Source organism: Sebastes umbrosus, chromosome 14, assembly GCF_015220745.1.
Source record: "Sebastes umbrosus isolate fSebUmb1 chromosome 14, fSebUmb1.pri, whole genome shotgun sequence".
NCBI classification, from domain to species: Eukaryota; Metazoa; Chordata; class Actinopteri; order Perciformes; family Sebastidae; genus Sebastes; species Sebastes umbrosus.
Genome location: NC_051282.1, coordinates 14,229,323 through 14,252,172, shown reverse-complemented (window position 1 = coordinate 14,252,172; position 22,850 = coordinate 14,229,323). Strand labels below are relative to the sequence as shown.

Sequence of the window (22,850 nt, the reverse complement as noted above, 5' to 3'; positions counted from 1 at the left end):
CACGCTGTGTAGTTATAGGCCCCTTTTCACAGCAGACATTTGGACATGTCATTGTAGGGTGAACACCATGATGAACAGAGGTGTAATTACTGGTGCCTTCAAATGAAACTCGTGAGCTCATGATTACGAAACGAGAAGTCGTGCCCACAATATGCTTGGTGTTTAAGTTGTGGGGACACCGCTGCCAGGCAACGGTAACATAATGCAGGAAATGCAGAGGCATAATGACTAATAATGACATAATGAATTATCAATGTTTTCCTCAGACCTATTGTAAAATTACCAAGAAAACAATATACGCCTAAAATTACAATATATTAACTTATTATGCTCCGAAAAATGAACTTCCATGGCCTCCGACCATTTTTGACAACGTCAACAAACACGTCACAACTCGTGAACTCTGAGCTTTCAGAAACTGGTTGTGAATACCACATGAGGGGGGTGTTAATGGACTCTTCTCATGAACACGGTAAATACGACCCCAATTGAAGGCACCATAATAACATTAATTATGGCCCTATTGCATTCAGGTGGACCAGGGTCCTAGTACTGTGCATGCTGGCTCACTGGGATGACTGTGACACACTAAATAGAGCGGGACCATAGTTAATTTCATCAATTACACCTGTGTTTACCTGCATGCCAAAATGCGTATTATGTTCCTACCAACTCTGCTATATCAACATTTCCTGTGCATGTCTGCACCAGCACTTTGTCCTCTAACTAACTAACTTTAGGTAAATCTCGACACTGTTTTTTAGTTTTAGTAGCCTATAATTTGGAGTAAAGTCTCCTGATACGTTATCAGGAGACTTTCTCTCTCATATTTATATCCCATAATGAGGAAATGAAGATGTGCTATTAGGGACATAAATATAGGCTATGTGTGTAGATGTGACCAAGTGTATATTCCATTTTGTGTGTACGTATTAGTGGTGCAACAGTTCAACAAGCCAACAGTTCAGTTTGTATTGCGTTTTTGGGGTTTTGGTTCGGTTTGTTTTGCACATGAGGGAGAAGAAAAACACAACGGTTTCCAATGTGTTTGAACTCTAAAATATATAAATTGATTGATTGATGGTAATGAATGATATTTCTATATTACATGAAGCCAAAACACAGATTTCATACATGAAATAAGGCTGGCTACTTAATGATCGAGTAGACCTATGTTCCATGTCTCTGGCACCTCATCAAATAATTAGCAGGCCTGTATTTAATATAATAGTGGTGCAACAGTTTTGTTTTTTTTACGGTTCGGTTTTGCATCCCTCGTATGTTTTTATCTGTACGTGGTGCTTCAGCACCACAGTGGGCAACCAAGAGCACCTCAGGATGCCAACTACTGGAACATGTACTGGCTCTGGAAACAAACCTCCCTCTGGGACAATAAATACTATCTATCTTTACAGCATGCTACTGATAATAATGTTCCATTAACATATATACAACATAGTTATTTACTTACAGTAGGCTCTCAAAATCAGATACTGTCAGAGAGAAACAGGGAAGCATAAACAATATTGTTTTAGTTAACAGACAAATAATTTATTGTCTGACTTTATATAACTAATGACTAATATTTCCATATTAGAACAGATTTTATGGATCAAAAACAGATACAGGAACACCGACATCACCTCTGTTTCAGAAGTTACCTCTGCTAAATGTTGTATAATGCTACATCTAGTGGCACAATATGTTAATAACAGTTTGAATACAACTGATGCAACACACAATCTTTTGTGTCTATTATCACAAGTTACACTATGCAATGTACTGAGAACCAAAATATAAATATAATTTCTTTGTGATTATTGTGTTATATTTTATAGTACACTTTTATAAATGTTAATCTAGAAAAGCCAGTGTTTGTTGCTCCCTCTGGTGGCACTCTGATACATCAACAACAAACAAATCAACTTTTTACACAGTAAAAAAAAGTTACACATAATGAAAAGTTATATATTATAGACATAATATATAATACATCCTCTGACCAAACAGCAGTTTTACTCTGAAACATCTTGTTTGGATCAGAACGACTCAAACAACTTCATTCTTTCTTGGACAGAAAGGCCGTCTTTCAAACTCTGTAAGACAAAAACACACATACAAAGATGAAATTAACAGAAAGCGTGAAAGTTTATCATCTCAAGTGGTGCCTAAAAGTACTACATTTTGAGTCTTGAATTCAAAATTTGACTTATGTAAAAGTACAAAAGTTTTATCAGCAAAATGTAATAAAAGTTTGAAAAGTAAAAGTACTCAGTATGCAGAATGGCTCCTTTCACAGTGTTATATCATCATAGAATATTATATTGTTTTCACTAACAAATGCATATAAGAGCTTTTTAATGTTGTAGTTCATCAACAAGGAGACAATTTTAGATACTTTGTATATTACTGGGTGGATTAGTAGTATAGTACGGCATCATATCATATAATCTGATCATTTAAAATGTAAATATAAGTGTCAAGTAAATATAGTGGAGTAAAAAGTACATTTACCTCTGATATGTAGTGAAGTATAAGTAGATAGCATAAAATGGAAATACACAAGTATGTCAAATACTGCACATTCCACCACTGCTAGTTAGTACAATTGAAACACTTCACTGTGAGGTGATGAGTGTTTAAAAGGGTTAAAATGGTTCATATGAGGGGAACGTTTAGCATTTATCAATAGACAAAAGCAATAGTTACCTTTGACCTCACTCCTCTGATCTGACGTGTGAAGGACGATTTCTCTGTTTTCTTCAGAAAAGCAACATTACTGGTGTCCTCTGAGAAAACAAGAGGGTAGGAGGGAATTAAGTTCAAGTTCAAGTTCAAGTTCAACTTTATTGTAATTTTTCCATATACAAAGTACACAGTTAAAACGAAATGTCGTTGCTCACAGACCAAGGTGCAAACACAGACATACAAAAACAGTCACAAACATAGAACATAACACAGTGAAGTGCGATAGTGCAGCACAATAAAAAGTGGATGACAGGATATTAACAGAGTAAAGCAGTATAAAAGCAATCAGGTCTTTAAAAGTGCTATATATAAAAACCCAATAACTCTCCAGTAGTTCTCCTTGTATAAATACCTAATAAATAGATAAATAGATAAATAGAAGTGTCAGTGCAAATAGTAGTCCTGAAATGTCTGTTTCATGTCCAGCATGAGACGTTAAAGGAGTAGTTCTACATTTTGGGATATATGTGTATTCGCTCTCTTGATGAGAGTTAGGTGAGGAGATGAATAGATGTTCTGGTTGGTGGATTTGGTTGCCTTTTGGACAGAGCCAAGCTAGCTGTTTCCACTTGTTTCCAGTCTTTATGCTAAGCTAAGATAATCAGCTGCTGGCTGTACGGACATGAGAGTGGTATCAATCTTCTCATCTAACTCTTATTGGCAAGAAAGCGAATAAGCTTATTTCCCAGGCCTGAATGTGTGTGAGTAGAAATCTCATAAGTTCTAACATTTTATAATGTACACGAAGTAAAAAGTGTCTCACCGTGGCTCTGTCCTGAAGCGTCTCTGCCTGGAGACCAAGTGGCGAACTTGACATCTTCCCAGAGTTTGTTGACTCCATGATGAGGTTCATCCTGGCTGTTTGTATAGAGGGCCTTGAGCTTGTTCTGGGCGTATAGTTTATCCTGTTACACACACACACTGTTTTTAGTTCTAGAAAGTTGCTCTTTTCATATAAATAATACAGTATATACATATTGTCAGACTGTCAGGGTACATAAATTAACATGTTTTAATTTGTTTACAATTGCATACTTTACATACAGTACGTGATAAATTATATGTATAATTTATGCAGCGGTCTTCATCAAGTTAACTTGTTTGTGTTGTTCTATTATGTCTCAATGGTCTCAAATGGAAGGAGAGGTTTGTTGTTGATGTGACATATTTTTTGTTCATTTATATTGATCCACTAATTTCAGTAAATACATAATTAATCATGTTTTCTTCAAGTATGAATGCAGAAGATCATCTAAAGATTACATTTGCAATTTAATCTAACAAGATATCTTAAAGAGAATTTTAAAGAGATTTCAGTACCATTCGAGCAATCTTCAACTCCTCTTTGAGAGAACAAGCTTCCTGTCTGAGAAACTGCATTTCTGCCTCCCTCGCCCGCAGAATCACCTGTGACATAAAGTACATCAAAATATGTTGAGTGAAGAAAAGAGGTTCAAATGTTCCACAAGGAATAGTAGGCCTGTCTGATGCTCACAGATTAGGGCAATCTTGTAACAGGAGAGACTTCAGATAAGAGACCAGGTCCAAAGCACACTGGATTAAAGGCAATCAACTAACATCAGAGAAGATTCTGATGAGGACGCAGTTGACGTTGAAACGTAAGTCTTCTAGTTGAGTGCCATAAATGCGTGTGCTCCAGTGTGCTTTGGACCTGGTCTCTGAAGTCTCTCCTGACATAAAGTACATCAACACAGTATGGTAAAGATGCTACGATTCTTCAGTATGTTGTATGTGTTATAGTAAAGGAGAGAAGATTATGAGTGCAAACATTTACTACATATTTATGGAAATTCATCACTCTTCCACCTTTTCCTTCCTGTGCTCTATACATATGTTTATATAACCTCAAGTTAGTTTAATGAAAGATAAAGACAGAACAAAAACTAAAGCTACGGGTCAATTTTGATGAAAATATGTACAAACCACTTAGACCATTATAAACAAAAATAAATTAAATACACAGAGAGCATCACTACTTTCTTCTTCTTGAGGATTTATGATGTGGGACAAAGATAACGGTTAAACTCTCTGTTTTCCAGACACTTACCTCCATCTCATAGAAGTCGTTTACTTGAGGGGCAACATGTGACTGTTTCCCATTTAGTGAGAAATGTAGCTGAGACATTTCATCTGTCTCTCTCTTAAAAAAGGGACGACAAGGGACAGAGGGAAAAGATTTACAAATATCTTTAGAAATACACACACTTACTGTTTACGCTATCGAGATGTGAATATGATGATTGAATACAAATGAAGGATACTCAGCTACCTTTGTGAAAAGAAAGTGTTTTGTACCTGTTTATTTTTGAGCTCCTTGTTTTCTTTTTGGTACTGCATCGAGGACCGTCTCTCACCCTGCAGCTCCTGGCTCAGCTGAGAGTTTTCAAGGCATTTGTGAGTGTGCTGCATCGACAACACCTCCAGCTCCCTGTGCATCAGCTGGATCTCCTTCCTGCAGTGGTGAAGCAAAAGCACAGATGATAATACATAAACTGTACTGGAAGGAAGTGATAGATGCATCTCATCATATATATATACCTTTGTATACTATGATATTTTCTGATGTATGAATTTTCTACCTTTTTCTACTAGTTTTTATATGCATCTTATCTATTTTAAAATCCAATAGCCCTGCAATAAATGCTGCAGTAACAGAGTGAGATGTCTGTCAGAAGCTTCAGTGTGAGAGAGAAGAAACAAACACAGTAAAGGGACCAGTAGTCACTCACTCATATTGGATGTGCAGCTGTGTGATGTCAGCGCTCTCCTTGATACGCTGAGACTGTCGGCTTCTCTCCAGCTCCTGTTTATGGGCTCTCCTCATTGCTACGATGGCTGTAGAAAGATACGACAAAGTTCATTTCTGTTCATCTTCAACTAACTTTTCATGATGGACAAAAGCTTCTTGTTAAGTAACTCTCAAGTCTTCTTTTTGCTGAGTGAAGATCCGAAGGAGGTTAAATAATGCTACAAACTTACGCTAAATTTTGGCGAGGAAAAACTGTCATGGCCATTTTCAAAGGGGTCCTTTGACCTCTGACCTCAAGATATGTGAATGAAAATGGGTTCTATGGGTACCAACGAGTCTCCTCTTTACAGACATGCCCACTTTATGATAATCACATGCAGTTTGGGCCAAGTCATAGTCAAGTCAGCACACTGACAGCTGTTGCCTGTCGGGCTTGAGTTTGCCATGTTATGATTTGAGCATGTTTTTTACTAAATGCAGTACCTGTGAGGGTTTCTGGACAATATTTGTCATTGTTGTGTGTTGTTAATTGAGTCCCAATAATAAATATATACATACATTTGCATAAAGCAGCATATTTGCCCACTCCCATGTTGATAAGAGTATTAAATACTTGACAAATCTCCCTTCAAGGTACATTTTAAACAGATAAAAAATGTGTAACTAATCTGCAATTAATGCGATTAATCACGATTAAATATTTTAATCGATTTACAGCCGTAATTTGTAACATTTATTAAACTAATGTAGTTCAACCAGTCAGTTCCCATGTTATTACACGAATGATCTTTATTCATTGTTATTCATTGTTCGTCAATCAACAAAACTTCAACAAAAAATCCCTGTCACAAAAAAAGTAATAAATAAAAAGAGTGAAATTCAGTTTGCATTGACTTAACAAGCCTACAGTGCTTTTATTTTTGTATGACTTGTTGCTGAAAGACGTTTACCTGCCATCGTGGCCGCTGTCTCTTCCTGCAGCAGCTTGTCTTTGTCCTTCAGCAGAGCTGCCACCTCCGTCTGATGCTGCTGCTGAAGATCATCTATCAGCTGCCTGTGCATCTCCTCCATAGCAGTGAAACCTTCATCACAAGATGCCTATTTTGAAATTTAGAAAAAGTTCAAAATCAATGATTACTTACTTACTTAAAGAGACAGATTACCTGATAAAGAAATAAGATCTTTGTTACCTCAGGTTTTTCAGGATCTTTCTGGTCGCTCATGGCTGCTGCACCACCTGCCAGCATTGTTTTCCTCTCCATCACAGTCTGGTCTGGTAGGGAGCAGGTACCCTCAGTCTCTGAACAGGTTTTGGTCTGGTTCTCTTTTGAAGACTTGGCGTAATAACCATGCAAGTGTTTCATCTCCTCTTCGTGGATCTGTTGCAGCTCCCTTATCTTCTCTTGAAACTCCGTTTCCAGTTTTTTCATCTGCTCCTTGTGATTATCCTGAATTTTCCGTATATCTTCCAGGAGTCTCTTGTTCCCGGTCTCTACAGATATTATCTTTTGCTTTGCACGCTCCAGTTCTTCTCTTAATACACTGTTGTCCTCCTGGAGCTGACATAAGGCCTGAGTAAACGCCTCCTGCTCATCCTTTAATGTGATGTCCTGCTCTTCGCACAGAGCTTGCAGTTTGTCCTGTAACGCCTCACTTTGCTGCTGCTCTAAATCCGAGTGCAGCCTGTCTAACAAATAAATCAACTTCGCCTGCTCCTGCATACGATTTAAGTCGGCTGCAGAAGCATTTTCCCAGTTATTGTCCACTCTAGTCTCTACTCCATCGCCATCACAAACCTCCTGGCAGAGTTGGTGTAAGAATTTAGCCCTTCTCTGCAGCCGGGATGTTAGTCTCTTTAACCACTCTGGCTCTTTCTCTGCCTCTTCCTTTTGGACATCAGATTCATCCTTTTCAACTGGTTCTGCAGATCCTTCTGAACCTCCACCTTCTCCCTGCACTTGCTCCTCATAAGGAGCCAACTCAGGGGGATTGATATCAGCCAGACTCTCCCTTTGAAGCTTCACTTGAGTTTCATATTGCTGCTGAAATTTGAAGGCGGCATAAATGAGCTCTGCTTCAGCACAGGCTCCACCGATGGCCCTCTCTAAAGGTCCACTGTTGTCACATTCAGATCTCCCAGTTTGTTCAGTTTTTAAAGCGATTCTTTGCGAGATTATGCTTTTGTACCTGTGTGCCAAATCCCCCTCATCCTCTCTTGGTGCCAGTTGCCCAATGCCATGTTGACTCTGAAGGACAGACACCATTTTTTCTACTACAAACACTTCCCTCATTAAACAATTCCCAACACTTTCCACGTCGTCCTCTGAGGGTGATGTATTAGTGGGTTTAACACTTATGTTGCTCTCAGCTCCAGCTAATGTCTCATCGTTGAGGATCTTGTCCTCTCCTTTGCTGGCATTGCGTGATTCATGCTGCTGTTTCTCTGCGTCTTTCTCTCCTTGCTGAAGACAGGCAGCAACGGTGGCCAAATGCTTCTCAAAGTCTGTGATGTTAAACGGAGCGGTTTGGAGCCTCCCTCTGCAGGCTTGTACGATGTTCAGTGCGACCTGAAACCTGCCGACCAGCATCCTGCAGCGGCTCTCTGTCTCCTGGGCGAAGCTCCGGCTCTGCTTGGCCCGACTGTGAAGCAGCAGGCTGAGGTGCTGAGCGGTGGCTCGGCTCCGGGTGAGCTGGGAGCAAAGGTGAGGGTCCTGGCAGCTGATGTGACTCTGGTGCTCCTCCAGTCGTTGCATGATGTCCCTTAGCTTCTCCTCTGTTGCATAAAGCTTGGTTTCAAGTGTCTGGATCACGGACATGAACCTTTCTGGGTCATCTCCTGCATGTTCAGCTGCATTGGAGCGACTGTCTATTGCCTGTGGCCTGCTATCATTTAGATCAGCTGTCTGTCTCTCATTTTGCTGAGCAGGCTCTGAGACACAGGTGCTACCTTTCAATACATCATTCAGCTTCACTTCCGTCTCCTCCAGGCTGTTACCCAAGACTTCCATCTTCAGCAAAACTTCACTCAGCTCTTGCTCCTTCCTGTCCAGGAGTCTCTCGTAGCCTTCTCGTATTTCCTGTCTTTCAGATTCCATTTGCTGCACCTTCCCCAAGGCCAGTTGCAGCTCCTCGCTAACTCTCTCGAACGAATGCTCGAGATTGTAGTAGTGCGTCTCTTCTGTTTTCAAGCGGCTCTGCAGCCTGTTCACCTCCCCGTCTGCCTCACATAACTGGTTCTGCAGCTCTTGACAGCGATGGTCAAGCTGCTCTCTTTCTTCTTGGAGTTTCTGAACAGCAGATACCGTACGCGCCAGCTCCTCTTGAAGCTGTTGCTGAGCCTCCTCTATGTCTCTGGTCCAGGTTTGAGTCTTATTCAGGCTGTCCACCTGCTGCCCAGCCCTGTCCAGCCTCTCTTGAAGGTCTCCTGAGTGTTGCTCTGCCTGTGCCAGGCTGGCGACCAAGCTCCTCCGCTCTCTGTCCTGACTTGCTTGAAGGAGCACGAGATGCTTCTGCAGGCGAGCCTCTTTTTCAGCCTGCGCCTCCTCATTAGCACGAAGCTGAGTCGTCACCTCTTGGAGATGTTCGTGCAAGCGATCGGCCTCCTGCTGGAGACTGTGGTAACTCTGCATCTCCTGCTGCAGCTGTGTGAAGCGTGACCTGGCCTCCTTCTTCTGCTCCTCGCTGTTACTCAGCTGGGACTTCAGGGAGGCCACGCAACGCTCCCACTCCACCTGCTGCTCATGAAACTGCCGGCGATCTTGCTCCAGGTGGGCTTGTGCGAGTGCTGTGGCGTCACCGGTGACCAGTAGCTGTGCTTGTTGAGCTAAGAGATCCACCCTTCGCCGTAGCTCAACTTCCCTGAATTCCTCATGGCTCCTGTTTTGAGCCTCGAGCTGACAGCGGAGTTCTTGGTTTACCTTCTGCAGTCGCTGAAAAGCCAACGCTTGTTCTGAAGGCGAGTTGGAGTTTGAGAGAAGATCGTCCTACAGGATAACAATGAGCTTTAATAAGGACAAACTGTGCTTCGCATGCTGATATTTTGCCTTATGTTTGAGTATCTTCTGCGTTATACCTGTTCTCTTGAATGTCTCGTTCTCTCTTCTTGTAGCTCATCCTGAAGATTTCTGTTTAACTGCTGCAGTCGAGACAGTTCCTTCTGTGTTTGTTCCAGCTGTAGAGAAATAGTTACAAAACTGTCACACAAAGCAGGTATTTGTGTGTTTATGTATTCAGGTGAAAATGCTTTAATCAATTGTTTTAATTATATACACACACTCAAACTCACCTCTTTGACAAGTTGCCCAGTTTGCTGCTCATGGGGCAATCGATCCGCCTCTTTCATGCACTCACAGGTGACCTTTACTGATACTTCTTGTTGCTCCTCGCTCCGGGGTGTAGTTTGAACTTGCTGCCAACTCTGCTCAATTTCACTCCGCGGATTTGAATGTTCATCAAAATATGACACATTTGACGGCATTGTTGTGGAAGTAGAGCCGTTACTTCCAGCTCCTTCAACACACGATGATGCATCTGTCACACCTGGTACACAGGTTATTCACAGAAATTAATTCTGTACAATTTGATATGAAATGTAAAAATATGCAGACATGTATCACTATGTTTGTTCCCCTATGGAGCAAATGTATGGTACATGATTGCAAACCACTAATATCTTGAAATGACCAGCAGCTTACACTCACAAATACAATTATTTTTGTATTTCATTAAGCAGTACATCCACAACTGAAGTAATATAGGCCTTATACATTGAGCATCTACATGAAATTTCAGTATGCACCTTTAATTTAAACATCAATTACTAAAGAAAACCTCTGTGATGACATTTTGCTTGTTTGTGACTCACCTGTCTGTGTGGTTGCAACAAGTGTGTATTGAAGACAGGAAGCACCTTCATCCTCCTCCACCTGACATGGAGGACTGATGAGAGATGGAGCAGAGGAGGCGGAGGGTGAGCTCGGGGAGGACAGATGAGAAGAGGAGGTCGTAGATGATGCAGAGCTTCCATCAGCAGAACTCTGCTCCGTCTCTGGCTGAAGTTTGACTTCTTGCTCTTTCTGCTGCTGCTGATGTGTTTCCTCGCCACAGTCGCTGGTTTTGTGCTCTTGCAAAAAAAAGCTGTTTGGGTATTCAGCGTTCTCCAGACTCTCAGCTGACTGCGAGTCTAGATGTTGTGATTTCTGTTGGGTCTTTTGCTCAGAAAGGGAGCTGTAAGGAATGACAAAGAAACTTATTTATGTTAAATCCAGTAACAGCCATAAAACAGCTTGTGAAGGTACTTCATGATGTAAACTCTCAATGAAATGGCAGATCCCATGAGATCTGGAACAGTGGAATACATTTTATATACAAATTTGACACCAATTATGCAGCACTTTTAAAGGCTTCATGGATACAAATTGTCCCCAGATAATAAATACAATTATTCTGTTAAAATATTTGTATTCAAAGCTCAATCAAGAACTAATCTGAATCTAAAAGTGCATTGCAAAGCTATTTTTCTTTAAAAATAATAATAAAAAGAAATTCTTAAAGTTTAGCACAACACAACATGAAATAGAAAATTATTTGCTCTAGTGAAGACTGGGACTATGTAAAATATTAAATATACTCTACTTGTCATATGTATATTTCAGTTTCTAGATGTATCGGTACTGTCAACCTAATTATTTTAATTACTGGAGGGATCCTATTGATTTTATTTTTGTGTCTTGTTATTCATTTTCCTTTTGTCAAAGTGTTTTCGTTATTTTATTTTCTCTTTTTGTGAGGTTATACTGTCATGTCATCATATCATCGAGTTTGTTAATGTGTATTTTGCCTGTACTAAATTTTAAATAAAAACTGTATTTACCTTGTGACGTCAGGTGTAACACTGGGCCTCACGTTCTTCAACACGGCTTGGACCCAGTTGCGTTTCATCCCAGAGGTCATAGCACAGAGCGTGTACACTCCATCTCTGGTCTGTGGAAAGAGAAACATTATTCATTACACACTTTAAAGTGAAAGGTAGTGGATGTGTTTGCTTTACAAAACAGGTTTCCAGTCGTATCTGTGTATTATGTATTAACATCTTGTCACAGTTTATCTGAAATGTTGGATTATCTTGATTTACCCTTGATATTGGGTAGTATCAAAAAAGCTTGACTTCTGCTACCTAACTCTCTATATTCAAGCATTTTCTTAACTTCAAATGTTAATTATGGTTAGTGGTGAAAATGTGTGTTATGAAACTATATGCTAAATTAGAGAAGACTTAGATGTGCATAGACTGTAGATGTGTTGATGGTAATACAATAAGAAAACAGCACAATACAACACAGTACAGTAGAAAGAAAAGACAGATAAATCCACTACTTTGTGTAATGTTAAATATCTTAACACAAAGTAGTATTAAATATATCACATACTGATAAACTACAGTTGTCAAGAAGTACCTGTTTCTTTACTTTGTTGCAGTGATGATGACATGCAGCGGTGGAAACCAAAGAGGAGGAAGACTCCGGTGGCTCAGAGGAGCTGCTTGTTTTCATTTTCTCAGCTTCATCACCATGACACTGATTATCCCTTTAATGATGGAGACATAAATGGAACAGATTGACAAAACCGGTCATTATATTTAATTTGAAATATGACACATTAATAGCATTTCACAAAGAAACCATAAAATGAAAAATCTAGCCTTAAAACTTAAAAACAACAACAAACCTGGTTTGCTCCTCAGAGGAGGACTGCTGGCCAGAATTCAGTTTTTTCTTTTCTGAGGTTTGTCCTTTTTTTACTTGTGAACTTGAAACTGTACGGTCTGAATCTGTTTCAGAGACAACAGTAAAGAAACAAAAGCGGAATATAAAAACAATGAGTAGCATCTTTAGTGATATTTATCATTATTTTCCCACAAAATCTTTAGAGCTACTATTTAAATTGAACAATGTCTTTGCTGTGGTGCCAACACTACTTGACTGTAATATAACTTCATTTGAATAAATGTTCTGTAAATATACTTAATAACTACAGATATACACATATACATCAAACATGAATGAAATTACCGTCTCCGGTGGCTCTTTGGTCGAGTCTACTGAGGGAGCGGCTGCTCCTTGTGAATGGAGCAGCAGTGAGAGAGGAGGTGTGGAGGGATGAGAAGCTGCGGCTGCTGCAGAGGCGGAAAGCTGGTCGTGCTGGGCGAGACCCTTGTCTGGGACCCCGGTGGCCCTGGCGACCCTGGTGGCCCTGATGGCCCTGGTGGCTCTGATGGTCCTGGTGGCCCTGGTGGTCCTGGTGGCTGAGGCTGCCTCTTTTCAAACTGCCACCAGCTTTACTGTCGCTAGCAGATGAATCACTGCCTCTGCTGCTGAGGCTTTTGCTCCTTCCACAACTAACACTGGTTTTAGACGCACTGCTGCCAGCCTGTTTACCTCCAGGTACTGTTAATGCTGCTGGTTCCTTTGGGAGAGAGAAGAGGAGAGCAAGAGGCTAAACAGTGATTCTCTAAAGGAAATACGTCACAAAAAGACTGATATGTATGAAGTTTTGAGGATGATAGTATTTAAATGTCAAACATCGCACCTCCTCCTCACCCCCATCCCAACATGGACTCTTTGACACATTTAATCCAATCACCAGTGGAGAGAACCTTTTAATCCTCAAAAGAGCTCTTAATTTGCTTAAGTACCATCTGACCGACACCGTGATCATGGACACACACACACACATACACTTGAACTTAATCACACTTGAGCATTGGAAAACCATCAGACAAGGGCGGTTTATTCCAGTCTCTTGAGATGCAGCCTCACAGACTGCAGAGGCAATCAATCTGTGGCCGGACCTCAAGACAGAGAAATCAATTAGAGGACGCTCCAAGAGTCCTGACTTAGCGGCTTGTGCAGGTTGTAAAAGCACTGACTTGATTTTCTGCCATTAATGGCTGCATAGATAAAAAACAAATGCATGCACATCTAGCAAAAACATGCACCCACTCTGAGGAAATACTGTCCATGTTAAATGAACAACACAGAACCTTGTTAATATGATCCAATACTCTTAACACACTTTTATATACACAGTTGGCATTTAGCTACTGCTGGAGGAGGAGGGAGTTGTTACACAGAAAGATGCTGTACTTCAACCCTTAAAACCACATTAGCAAAGATATTTGTCAGTGATGTTCAAAACAAATGAAAAAGGGAATTATTTTTCTGACATCACTGATACAAAAAACAGCAAAACATAGGCTGAGAAGATGTGTCAAATACAGCAGGCTCTGGCTTTTTCCCCACAAAAATTAAACAAAAAACAAATGTTCTCTGTTTCTGAGTTTATTGTGATAATGTGTTAGTTGGTGAGTATAGTTCAGGGTTTAGACCCCACATGATCCAGTAAATGATGAGCCAATTTCACAACTAAAAACTAGTTTAAACTGGGACAGGTATGATCATGATCATGATCTTTATTGTCCCTTTTTCAGTGTCTCAAATCTTGTTTTATCGTGATAAAATGTGCTCTATATCAGTCCTGGTATGCAGGGGAAAATATGTTTTTTCTAGAAGAATGAATGAAGAATTACAAAGTAATGGTTACATGTTGCCTAATCCTCATATCTATGAAAGAATAAATGATGAATCTGATAAATGTAACACAATTAAACACTCATAAGCATCACTAAATTACCAAACCAGTCATTTTGAAGTGAGTGTGGCGTTTACCTTCCCCCCTGTCTTCTGTGCAGGTTTGTTGGTTTTAGAGTTTACCTGGGCATCATGCCACCTGTTAGAGATCAGATTAAGACGGTTAAGCATAAATCATCCATCAAAAAGTAATTATTTATTGGAGTTCACGACGTTTTAATATATTGAAAGATGTATACATTTATAGAAAGCATTGCTGTGCTGATAATTTAACTTTATTCATTATGTTTACTTGTAAGGCAGCTAATGAACAGCAGATGGATGTGGCCTATAGGTTAATAGAAATAGTATTATAGTTGGCAAACATCTATGTCAGTGCTGAAACAGATAATCTGACACAATTATTAAAGTGCAGTTTAGAATAGCAGCAATTACTTTGTGACGCTGGGTGTTACACATGATGAGAGCTTCAGCCTAATTCAGATGAATTCAAGTTACTGATCATTTCTGTGTTCCTTATGGCAACGAGCCCTTTCCCAAATCAGCCTACTGCACTGTTTAAGAATGTAATGCAAAATCATTACCATTAGTTAGCAGGATGGTGCCAGGAAACATTAACATGATTTGGCAGACATGTGAGTATAATGTAGAGGCTGTGTACAGAGTCTACATTGCTATGGATTAATAAATGCTTTGATCTATATACCACATCCATCCGTCTCACATCAAGAAAGAGAGAATTCACTGACAATAAACTGATCACATATAGAAACAGAACAGGTTAATTTCAGTATTCAATATTTCAGCTGCCATATAAGGATAATGCATGTATGTTTTTATTATTATTATTATTAAGATGTTATGGTCAGCGCAATCCAAAAATAGCTTAAAAGCAATGATACCCTAGTTAACGGCTAGATAATGCTGACTTACCTTGGCGTCTTGGACATCATTTTCAGCAGTACAATGAAAAAACACTGAATGACACTATTAAGATAAACATGAAAACTTCTGGCTGATACTGTTATCCATCTACAAAAGAGGTGCGCTCCCTCTCACTCTGAACCAGAGAGAATAAATCCCAAACAGGTCTATACAATAGTGTCCCAAACACACATAATCCCATACAGAGTTGACAAACTCCATTAGAGTTTTGCAGGATTAAGCCAACAGCTTAACAGGATTACTTCACTGTAATGTTAGTGATCTTGACATACCTGTCTACAATGTCTAGAAATACTGCAAATGTCTATCAAGTTTATATCACGACACAGAACTTATATGAGTACAATCCACAATAGTAGTGGAGAGAAATACATGAACTCTCTCATGTCAAACTGAGAAGGATTTGGCTGCTGACTGTAGGACACACAGCGACACAGCTGTCACTGTGAATCTGTGAGCTGTGACCTGACCTGAACTATCAAAAACTATTTCTAGATACATCACTAGTCTGAATAAAAGACCTTTTATACACCAAGATAATCAATTATCATGCGATTACAGCGAATGTGCCTAACGTAATTTGTCATTTAATTATGTGGTCAAGGCAAAAAAAATGTGTAAAGCAGTAGACTGGGACTGAAAATGAAACTGAAAATAAAGTATATCAAAAGAAAAGAGAAAAAAAAAAACAGATTAAAGTAAATTTCTCCAATCAGGAGCATGGGAACAAAAGAGGCTCCAAAGACAAAAATGACAACTTTACAGCCATTATTCTGATTTTAAGGCTAGTGAGAAATTGTTTAATCTTCTTTTTCTAAAGGTTAAAACTATATCATTAGCTTTATCTTTATGGAGGACCACGAGAGTCACGTAAATTGTAATAAAGCATTTAATTGATTAATAACTAATTGCACAATAAAAATAGGCATTCATTCATTTTATTTATAAATGTATTTATTAATCTAATGGACTAAATTACAAAGTAATTCGTTATTTGACATTTTAATGGGCAATAAAAAGAAGAATTATAAAAATAATTTACAAATTAAATATTAATCTAATAAAAAAAAAGTTATTTTTATAAAACGGTCACTATATCCTGACAGTAGTGTATGAGACAGGTAATCTGAAAAAAATCATGTGCCTCTGTGTCCTCCGGTGCTCCTAATGGCATCTGCAAGATTTCACAGACCGGAGGAAAACAACCAATGTGAATCACATCTAGTGAATGTACAGTGGACGTTTGTGCAGAAATAACTGCTGCAGCTCCTCAAAACCAACAGAGGTTTTCCGTGTCTTGTGAAGTGACGGGGCTCCGCAGAGAGAAACGTTATCGTCTCCGACCAAAAACTCCAGTGTCTCCCCTGTTCCTGGCTGGGAGGCTGAAGCAGGAAAAGCCAACACTAGGATCAGATCTAAATCATGTTCATGGAGAGACCTCCGTCTGGTCAGCTAACATTACTGCCAAGCAGGTGAAATATAGAGTGATATTGTGGTTTTAGCTGACGTGTGTCGCCTCATTGTCTTGAGCGATGCTCGTTCATGTCTATGTAGAGCGAGCAAGCGCGAACCCGATGCTGACTTTCGTTGACTTAACGGCCACAGGTGTTGCTGTTAACAAGCATTTCTGAAAGTTACAAACAGTCCCTTTAAACCTGCTTTATAATAATAAAAAAAAAAAAAAAAATGAAAATCTCACTTTTTTTTATAATATGGGACCTTTAATGTTCTCCCCTCTCTGACGACACCGGGCTGTGATTGGCTGGCCGTCACACGTGACCTCACAGCTGATTTGGTTGGAGGAGGTGTTTTGCTTTTGGCCGTTTATCATCTCATGTTAGCCATTTCTGGTTAGCACCGCTGCAGGAGTAGCATATAGCAGTAATAAACAAGCTACTATGGCACAGGCAGCTCAGGCAGCTCAGGCTACTGTCTTCGACGCAAACAACTCTCAGATCCAGGTGGAGCACGATAAAAAACGTCGTCAGTTTGTTATAAGACTAAATGGTGAGTTTCAACATGTAAACATTAGCTTGCTTGTTGGCTAATGTTAGCTCTGAGGTGTTGGTGTTGGTGGAGCTTTTCTCTTTCTTGCTGCCTAACATCGTCGTCGTGACTCTTATTGATAACTCCAGCTGCTATTTCAGACACAGAGGCGTGATTCACTTCTCCTAGTCTGGATGTCACGTCTTTATTCAGGTGTTATTTAGTGTTTAGGAGGAACTGAACAGACTGTGTGCTTTGTGCTTCAAAGCTGCTGTGACTTCCTTGACTTGTAACTTCACTAGCTTTGTTTATAGAAACAAGAAAGTTATGCAACCTTCAATAGCATCCACTCACTAAAAGACTGTTTAATACAGTCCTGAACACACAAAAGACTGTTTAATACAGTCCTGAACACACAAAAGACTGTTTAATACAGTCCTGAACACACAAAAAGACTGTTTAATACAGTCCTGAACACACAAAAAGACTGTTTAATACAGTCCTGAACACACAAAAGACTGTTTAATACAGTCCTGAACACACAAAAAGACTGTTTAATACAGTCCTGAACACACAAAAGACTGTTTAATACAGTCCTGAACACACAAAAGACTGTTTAATACAGTCCTGAACACACAAAAAGACTGTTTAATACAGTCCTGAACACACAAAAGACTGTTTAATACAGTCCTGAACACACAAAAGACTGTTTAATACAGTCCTGAACACACAAAAGACTGTTTAATACAGTCCTGAACACACAAAAGACAGTTTAATACAGTCCTGAACACACAAAAAGACTGTTTAATACAGTCCTGAACATCAATCATTAAACACTAATCACTTCAAATTCCTTCATGAAACATACACACTGTATTTTATTAATCAGATCCATATATGGGCACGCTTATTTAAAATCCAAAGTATTTACATGGTGAGTTATGTATTTATTTATGTATTTATTGTATTTTACACCTTAGTCTCTGACAATTAACCATTGCACTAGAGATACCCACTGTACAATTCATTTTTGAGAATAACACTGGAGTGTTTTTGGATAAGTTGTGCATTAAGGAGGAAAATAGGGCTTATAAACAAGTTGTTAACTTCCTACAGTTTTGTCTTTTATGGTAATTTTTCGACTTTTGAAATATATGGCATGGTAAATGAGGAATTGCCACCTCAGTGTCTTCTTCAAAGGTCTTTTTATTAATTGTCAATAATCATTAGAACAGTCACTATACAGGGGAAGTTCATTTTTGTTTTTCTGAACAACACTCACCCGTGACACAACACATCAATCAATCATACCTGACAACAACATACACACAAACAGCCACAGCTGGCCACAAAAGAACTAACTGATTCTCAATCATGGATACATAAAATAAAAATTGTAGAGAATACAACACAGGGAGAGTATCCGCAAATAAGACATGAAATAAAAAATAAAAATAAAAATTTAAAATATATATACATATACACATACATACATACATACATATACATGTATACATATACACATACACACACATACATACCTACATACACACACCTATACATATACACACTTACATATAAATAAAAATAGAAAAAAATAAATTAATAATAATAATGATAATAATGAGTGATTTATGTATTTTGTCAAGTTTACAACTCATCTCCCGTTATTTTCTGACTTTGATTATTTTCATTTAGTTTATGACAAACAAAAAAAAACGTGTGTTAATGTGTGTCCAGGTCAGTTTCATTTAATGGAAATTATCTTTAATCATCTATAAATTGAAATGTGTGAGATGTGTTCACAGCAAAAAAAAATGGAAGCCATTGTTCCCTGAATGAAGATCTTTATCACATATCTGTCTCTATCTCCACCCAACTACATTTTTCCTTTTCCGCAAGCATTGTCTGTATCCGGCTAGGCGATGTGTAATTGTTATAGGCTATTGACATTGGCACCATATCACATGGTATCACTTGTTGTTTTGAGGTGATTGAAAGCTCACTGAGAGAAATGACTCATGGCTTGTCTTACTGAGCAGCCATGTTGCAGTATTAGATGTAGATTGCAAGTTGCTGTAGCTGGGTTGGGTGGAGACGAACTTAACTCAGTTGAGAACTATGATGTCTGTCTGCCCTCAGGATCTCATGATCGTGCAGTTCTTCTGTATGAATATGTAGGGAAGAAGACGGTGGACTTGCAACACACGGAAGTTCCAGATGCTTACAGAGGGAGAGGAATAGCCAAACACCTGGCCAAGGTAAAACTCATAAAGACTGGTTATTTTCATCTGTCATAATCTTAAGAGAAGAGAGGGAGTTTCTCTTTTTGTTCATTTCTTAAAGGCCCAATTTGTAATATTTTGACCTAGGCAGGCAGTGAAATTAGAGAAAAAATAGATAAATATAGGCCTAGCCTACATCACGATAGAAATTATATAGAAAAATATATAGACATTTTTATATAATTTTGACTATAAACTGTATATATATACATAGCCCTACTTTGACCATATGATTTTGATCACAATTTAAAATAATGTGTTTTGAATATTGTTGGCCAAGCAAGCTTTTTTGTTTACACTTGGAACACAGATTGCACCTTTTAAAATTTATGACATAAAAAAAATGAGCTGTAGGTCTGGCTTACTTTTATTTTAATGACTTCACTAATGATTTTACCACTTATATCTGGGAAGCACACCTCACACAGTTGAATTGTACAACAACAAGTACTCAAATATTAAAATTAGGGCTCTGAATCGATTAAACTATTTAATCGTGTTAATCACAAATTAATCCCACATTTTTTATCTGTTCAAAATGTACCTTAAAGGGAGATTTGCCAAGTATTTTATATTTAAATGTATGTATATATTTATTATTGGAAATCAATTAACAACATAAAACAATAAAAAATATTGTCCAGAAACCATCGCAGGTACTGCATTTAGCATAACAAATATATATTCAAATCATAACATGGCAAACTGCAGCCCAACAGGCAACAACAGCTGTCAGTGTGTCAGTGTGCTGACTTGACTATGACTTGCCCCAAACTGCATGTGATTATCATAAAGTGGGCGTGTCTCGTAAGTTGCATTAATGCGTTAGAAATTTGTGGTCGTTAAAACGATTTGCGTTAAGAGTTATTATAGCATTAACTTTGACAGCCCTAATTCTAATCAATGACCAAAATGTCCATGTGAAATGCTGTCTAATAAAATGCCTGTCAGAACAGTTTAGATGTGATTTTATGCTTCTTTGATGGCAGGCAGCCATGGATTTTGTGGTGGAAGAGGATCTGAAAGCCCACTTGACCTGCTGGTACATTCAGAAATACGTCAAAGAGAATCCTCAGCCTCAGTACTTTGAACACATTTATCAATGACCCTGCATGGCTCCGACAGAGACGAGAAGGAGAAAGAGACTCCCGGGGGATAAATACTGTGTGGCTTTGGAGTTACAGGCTGACATACAACAAAGGACCTTCTAGGCATTGTTAAACATGACATCGAGTGACTCCAGAGACAACTGATCTCGCGGCAAAGACGCCCCATGAGCTGAACGTTGGGTCTACGGGTCAGTAACACGGGGGATACACACTCACCAGAAACAGGAAGTGAATCAGCTGGTCACTACTTGTAACAACATGAGCAAATAAACTAACCAAAGGTGAAGCCTGTTACCTCAGACAGAAACATTCAGGATGCTGACTGGAAGCAAAGGTTAGGCCTGCAATGAGAACACACGTGAGTCAAATCTTCCGTTGCAAATTACCCGTCCTCCTTATGGTCTCGCTGGTTGTGAGCAGCGCTACAAGATGACCGACCCAGGTGTCTTTCTCCATGATAAGCAATGGTGGCTTCACTGTTGCTCAAACGGTGATGACTTTTATATTTTTTAACCCCTTTTGATATTCTTTGGCTTTATTTTTGTTATTTTTTTTGTCAATTTGCTTACCCTCTTCTCTTAGAAATAGTGTTTCTAGGGCTGAAATGCTAATTTAGAAGACTGAATGAATCTTCGGAACATCATGCTACTTAAAAGAGGTATTTTTTTCTAGGTAATTGCAACGAGGTATAGGCAAACATTTGGTGGGTACTGGGTAATTATATATATATATATATATATATATATATATATATATATATATATATATATATATATATATATATATATATATATATATAATATATACATATATATGTATATATATACATATATATACATATATATACATATATATATTGTATATATAATCTGTATTTTGAAGACATTTATTTTCCTCAAATCTCAATTTGGTTCCACTGTTACTCTATCAACTTCCATTCTTCCGAGTAACAGAAATCATAAATTGATTAGTCAAAGATGCAGGGATTTGTAAACCAAAGAACACAAACTGAGGATGTCTAACTCTGAAGACAAAACTCATTTTCTCCATCGTACGTGTTAAATATTACATACACGCATGTGATAAATTGGGTCTGGAGCTTGTCACTGTGTGGTACGACACCTCGGTGTGGATATGGATAAATAAATATCTGCTCAAACCAGCATTTCAAACACAGCACTGTTACATTCAGGGCATTTACATTGTATGGTGTCCACCATCCTTTGTTCTGTCTTTCAGGAAAATGACACTGGATGGTCGAAGCTTGTATTTTCTTGTCATTTAATCTGTTTTATTGTAGTTTTTTTTTCTCATACCCACAAGGCTGCTTTCACCAGCTGATGTAAAATGATAAAGGTCACCATGGAAGAATTTTTTTACTGAAAAAAACAAAACAGGTTTCCCTTTTTTGGTTCTTCAGGAGCTTTTGCTGTTGACAATCTTCAGTGTTGAGGAGAATAATCCCTCAGGTTACTCAACACACTCTGGCAGGACACACATCAACATGCAAGGCAGACTCTCTGTATCTGTTCTAGTCACTTAGAGGTCATTGCAGGAAACTGCTTTCCCTTTTGTAAAGCTTTCCTTTAGGTGAGACACACCTATTGATAGGCCATAATATCCAATGTGTTATTTCATTTTTTTTTGTGTTTATGTTTATATTTGTGTGTTTTCTTGAAAGGAAACAAATGTCTGACCGTTTTGAGCAGGTGGCTCTCCCAAAATGTACCAGTTCTTGTTATATTGTTTTGTGCTTGAAACTTTTTTTTCCATTCTTGTTGTCTATAAATAAATAAAACAATACTCATCACATTATCAATGTCAAAGTATGTATTTATAACAAAACAGGGCACATACAGCCAACTTTAAAGAGAAGATTAGATATATGTTTAGTCGGGGTTCATCTTCTCAAAGTGCCTCAGCGAGGACTGTCGTGTTTGTTTCAGTGTTTGATTTGATGGGAAAATATTTTGATGTCCACCTTAAAACACTTTTACTCAGTCAGATGAACACAATACATAAGTACATACAACTTTAAATATACTGTATATCATGGTAACTTTAAGTATATACATGTATGCATGTTAACATCCTGCAACAAACAGCACTCAGTTAAAGAAAAACTGAGTTTTTTGCAAACTGGGTTTTGGCGCCATCTGGTGACACTAGAATTACCTGAACTCTGTGTCACATTGTGTGCTGTTAGCAATGCAGGGGCGAGCAGCCCTCAAATGGGTGAGATGGAAAGAAATCTGCCTGCTTATCTCCCATTTGAGAGCACAGCAGTTCAACCACAAACCCAGCTGAGACACCCGCAGTCTTCAGGAATCTCATCAACTACAAAACATCTCCTGGTTCC

At 38.6% G+C, this 22,850-nt stretch overlaps 2 protein-coding genes across 2 annotated transcripts; one reads left to right on the top strand and one right to left on the bottom strand.

Annotated features, from left to right (window-relative positions):
* Window positions 1-1,639: 1,639 nt before the first annotated feature.
* Window positions 1,640-12,196, bottom strand: LOC119501885 (trichohyalin-like). The gene is made up of 14 exons (XM_037792581.1): window positions 11,974-12,196; window positions 11,391-11,500; window positions 10,383-10,744; window positions 9,804-10,057; window positions 9,591-9,689; window positions 6,709-9,501; window positions 6,469-6,616; window positions 5,499-5,604; window positions 5,065-5,221; window positions 4,817-4,909; window positions 4,069-4,155; window positions 3,512-3,653; window positions 2,710-2,789; window positions 1,640-2,096 (listed from the first exon to the last, which is right to left on the bottom strand). The coding sequence occupies exons 1-14, from the start codon at window positions 12,067-12,069 to the stop codon at window positions 2,040-2,042; spliced, it is 4,584 nt and encodes a 1,527-aa protein (XP_037648509.1). The 5' UTR covers window positions 12,070-12,196; the 3' UTR covers window positions 1,640-2,039.
* A 4,706-nt stretch (window positions 12,197-16,902) lies between these two features.
* natd1 lies at window positions 16,903-22,306 on the top strand. The gene is made up of 3 exons (XM_037793339.1): window positions 16,903-17,118; window positions 19,240-19,358; window positions 20,372-22,306. Exons 1-3 carry the CDS (start codon window positions 17,010-17,012, stop codon window positions 20,486-20,488), a joined length of 345 nt encoding a protein of 114 aa, XP_037649267.1. The 5' UTR covers window positions 16,903-17,009; the 3' UTR covers window positions 20,489-22,306.
* The last annotated feature ends 544 nt before the right edge of the window (window positions 22,307-22,850 follow it).

Coding starts and splice junctions, on each gene's coding strand:
- natd1 (XM_037793339.1), top strand. CDS start 17,010: ATGGCACAGGCAGCTCAGGCAGCTCAGGCTACTGTCTTCGACGCAAAC. Junction 17,119..19,239: donor GTTTGTTATAAGACTAAATG/GTGAGTTTCAAC, acceptor GTCTGCCCTCAG/GATCTCATGATCGTGCAGTT. Junction 19,359..20,371: donor TAGCCAAACACCTGGCCAAG/GTAAAACTCATA, acceptor CTTTGATGGCAG/GCAGCCATGGATTTTGTGGT.
- LOC119501885 (XM_037792581.1), bottom strand. CDS start 12,069: ATGAAAACAAGCAGCTCCTCTGAGCCACCGGAGTCTTCCTCCTCTTTG. Junction 11,501..11,973: donor GCAACAAAGTAAAGAAACAG/GTACTTCTTGAC, acceptor CTCTTTCCACAG/ACCAGAGATGGAGTGTACAC. Junction 10,058..10,382: donor TGTTGCAACCACACAGACAG/GTGAGTCACAAA, acceptor CCTGTGTACCAG/GTGTGACAGATGCATCATCG.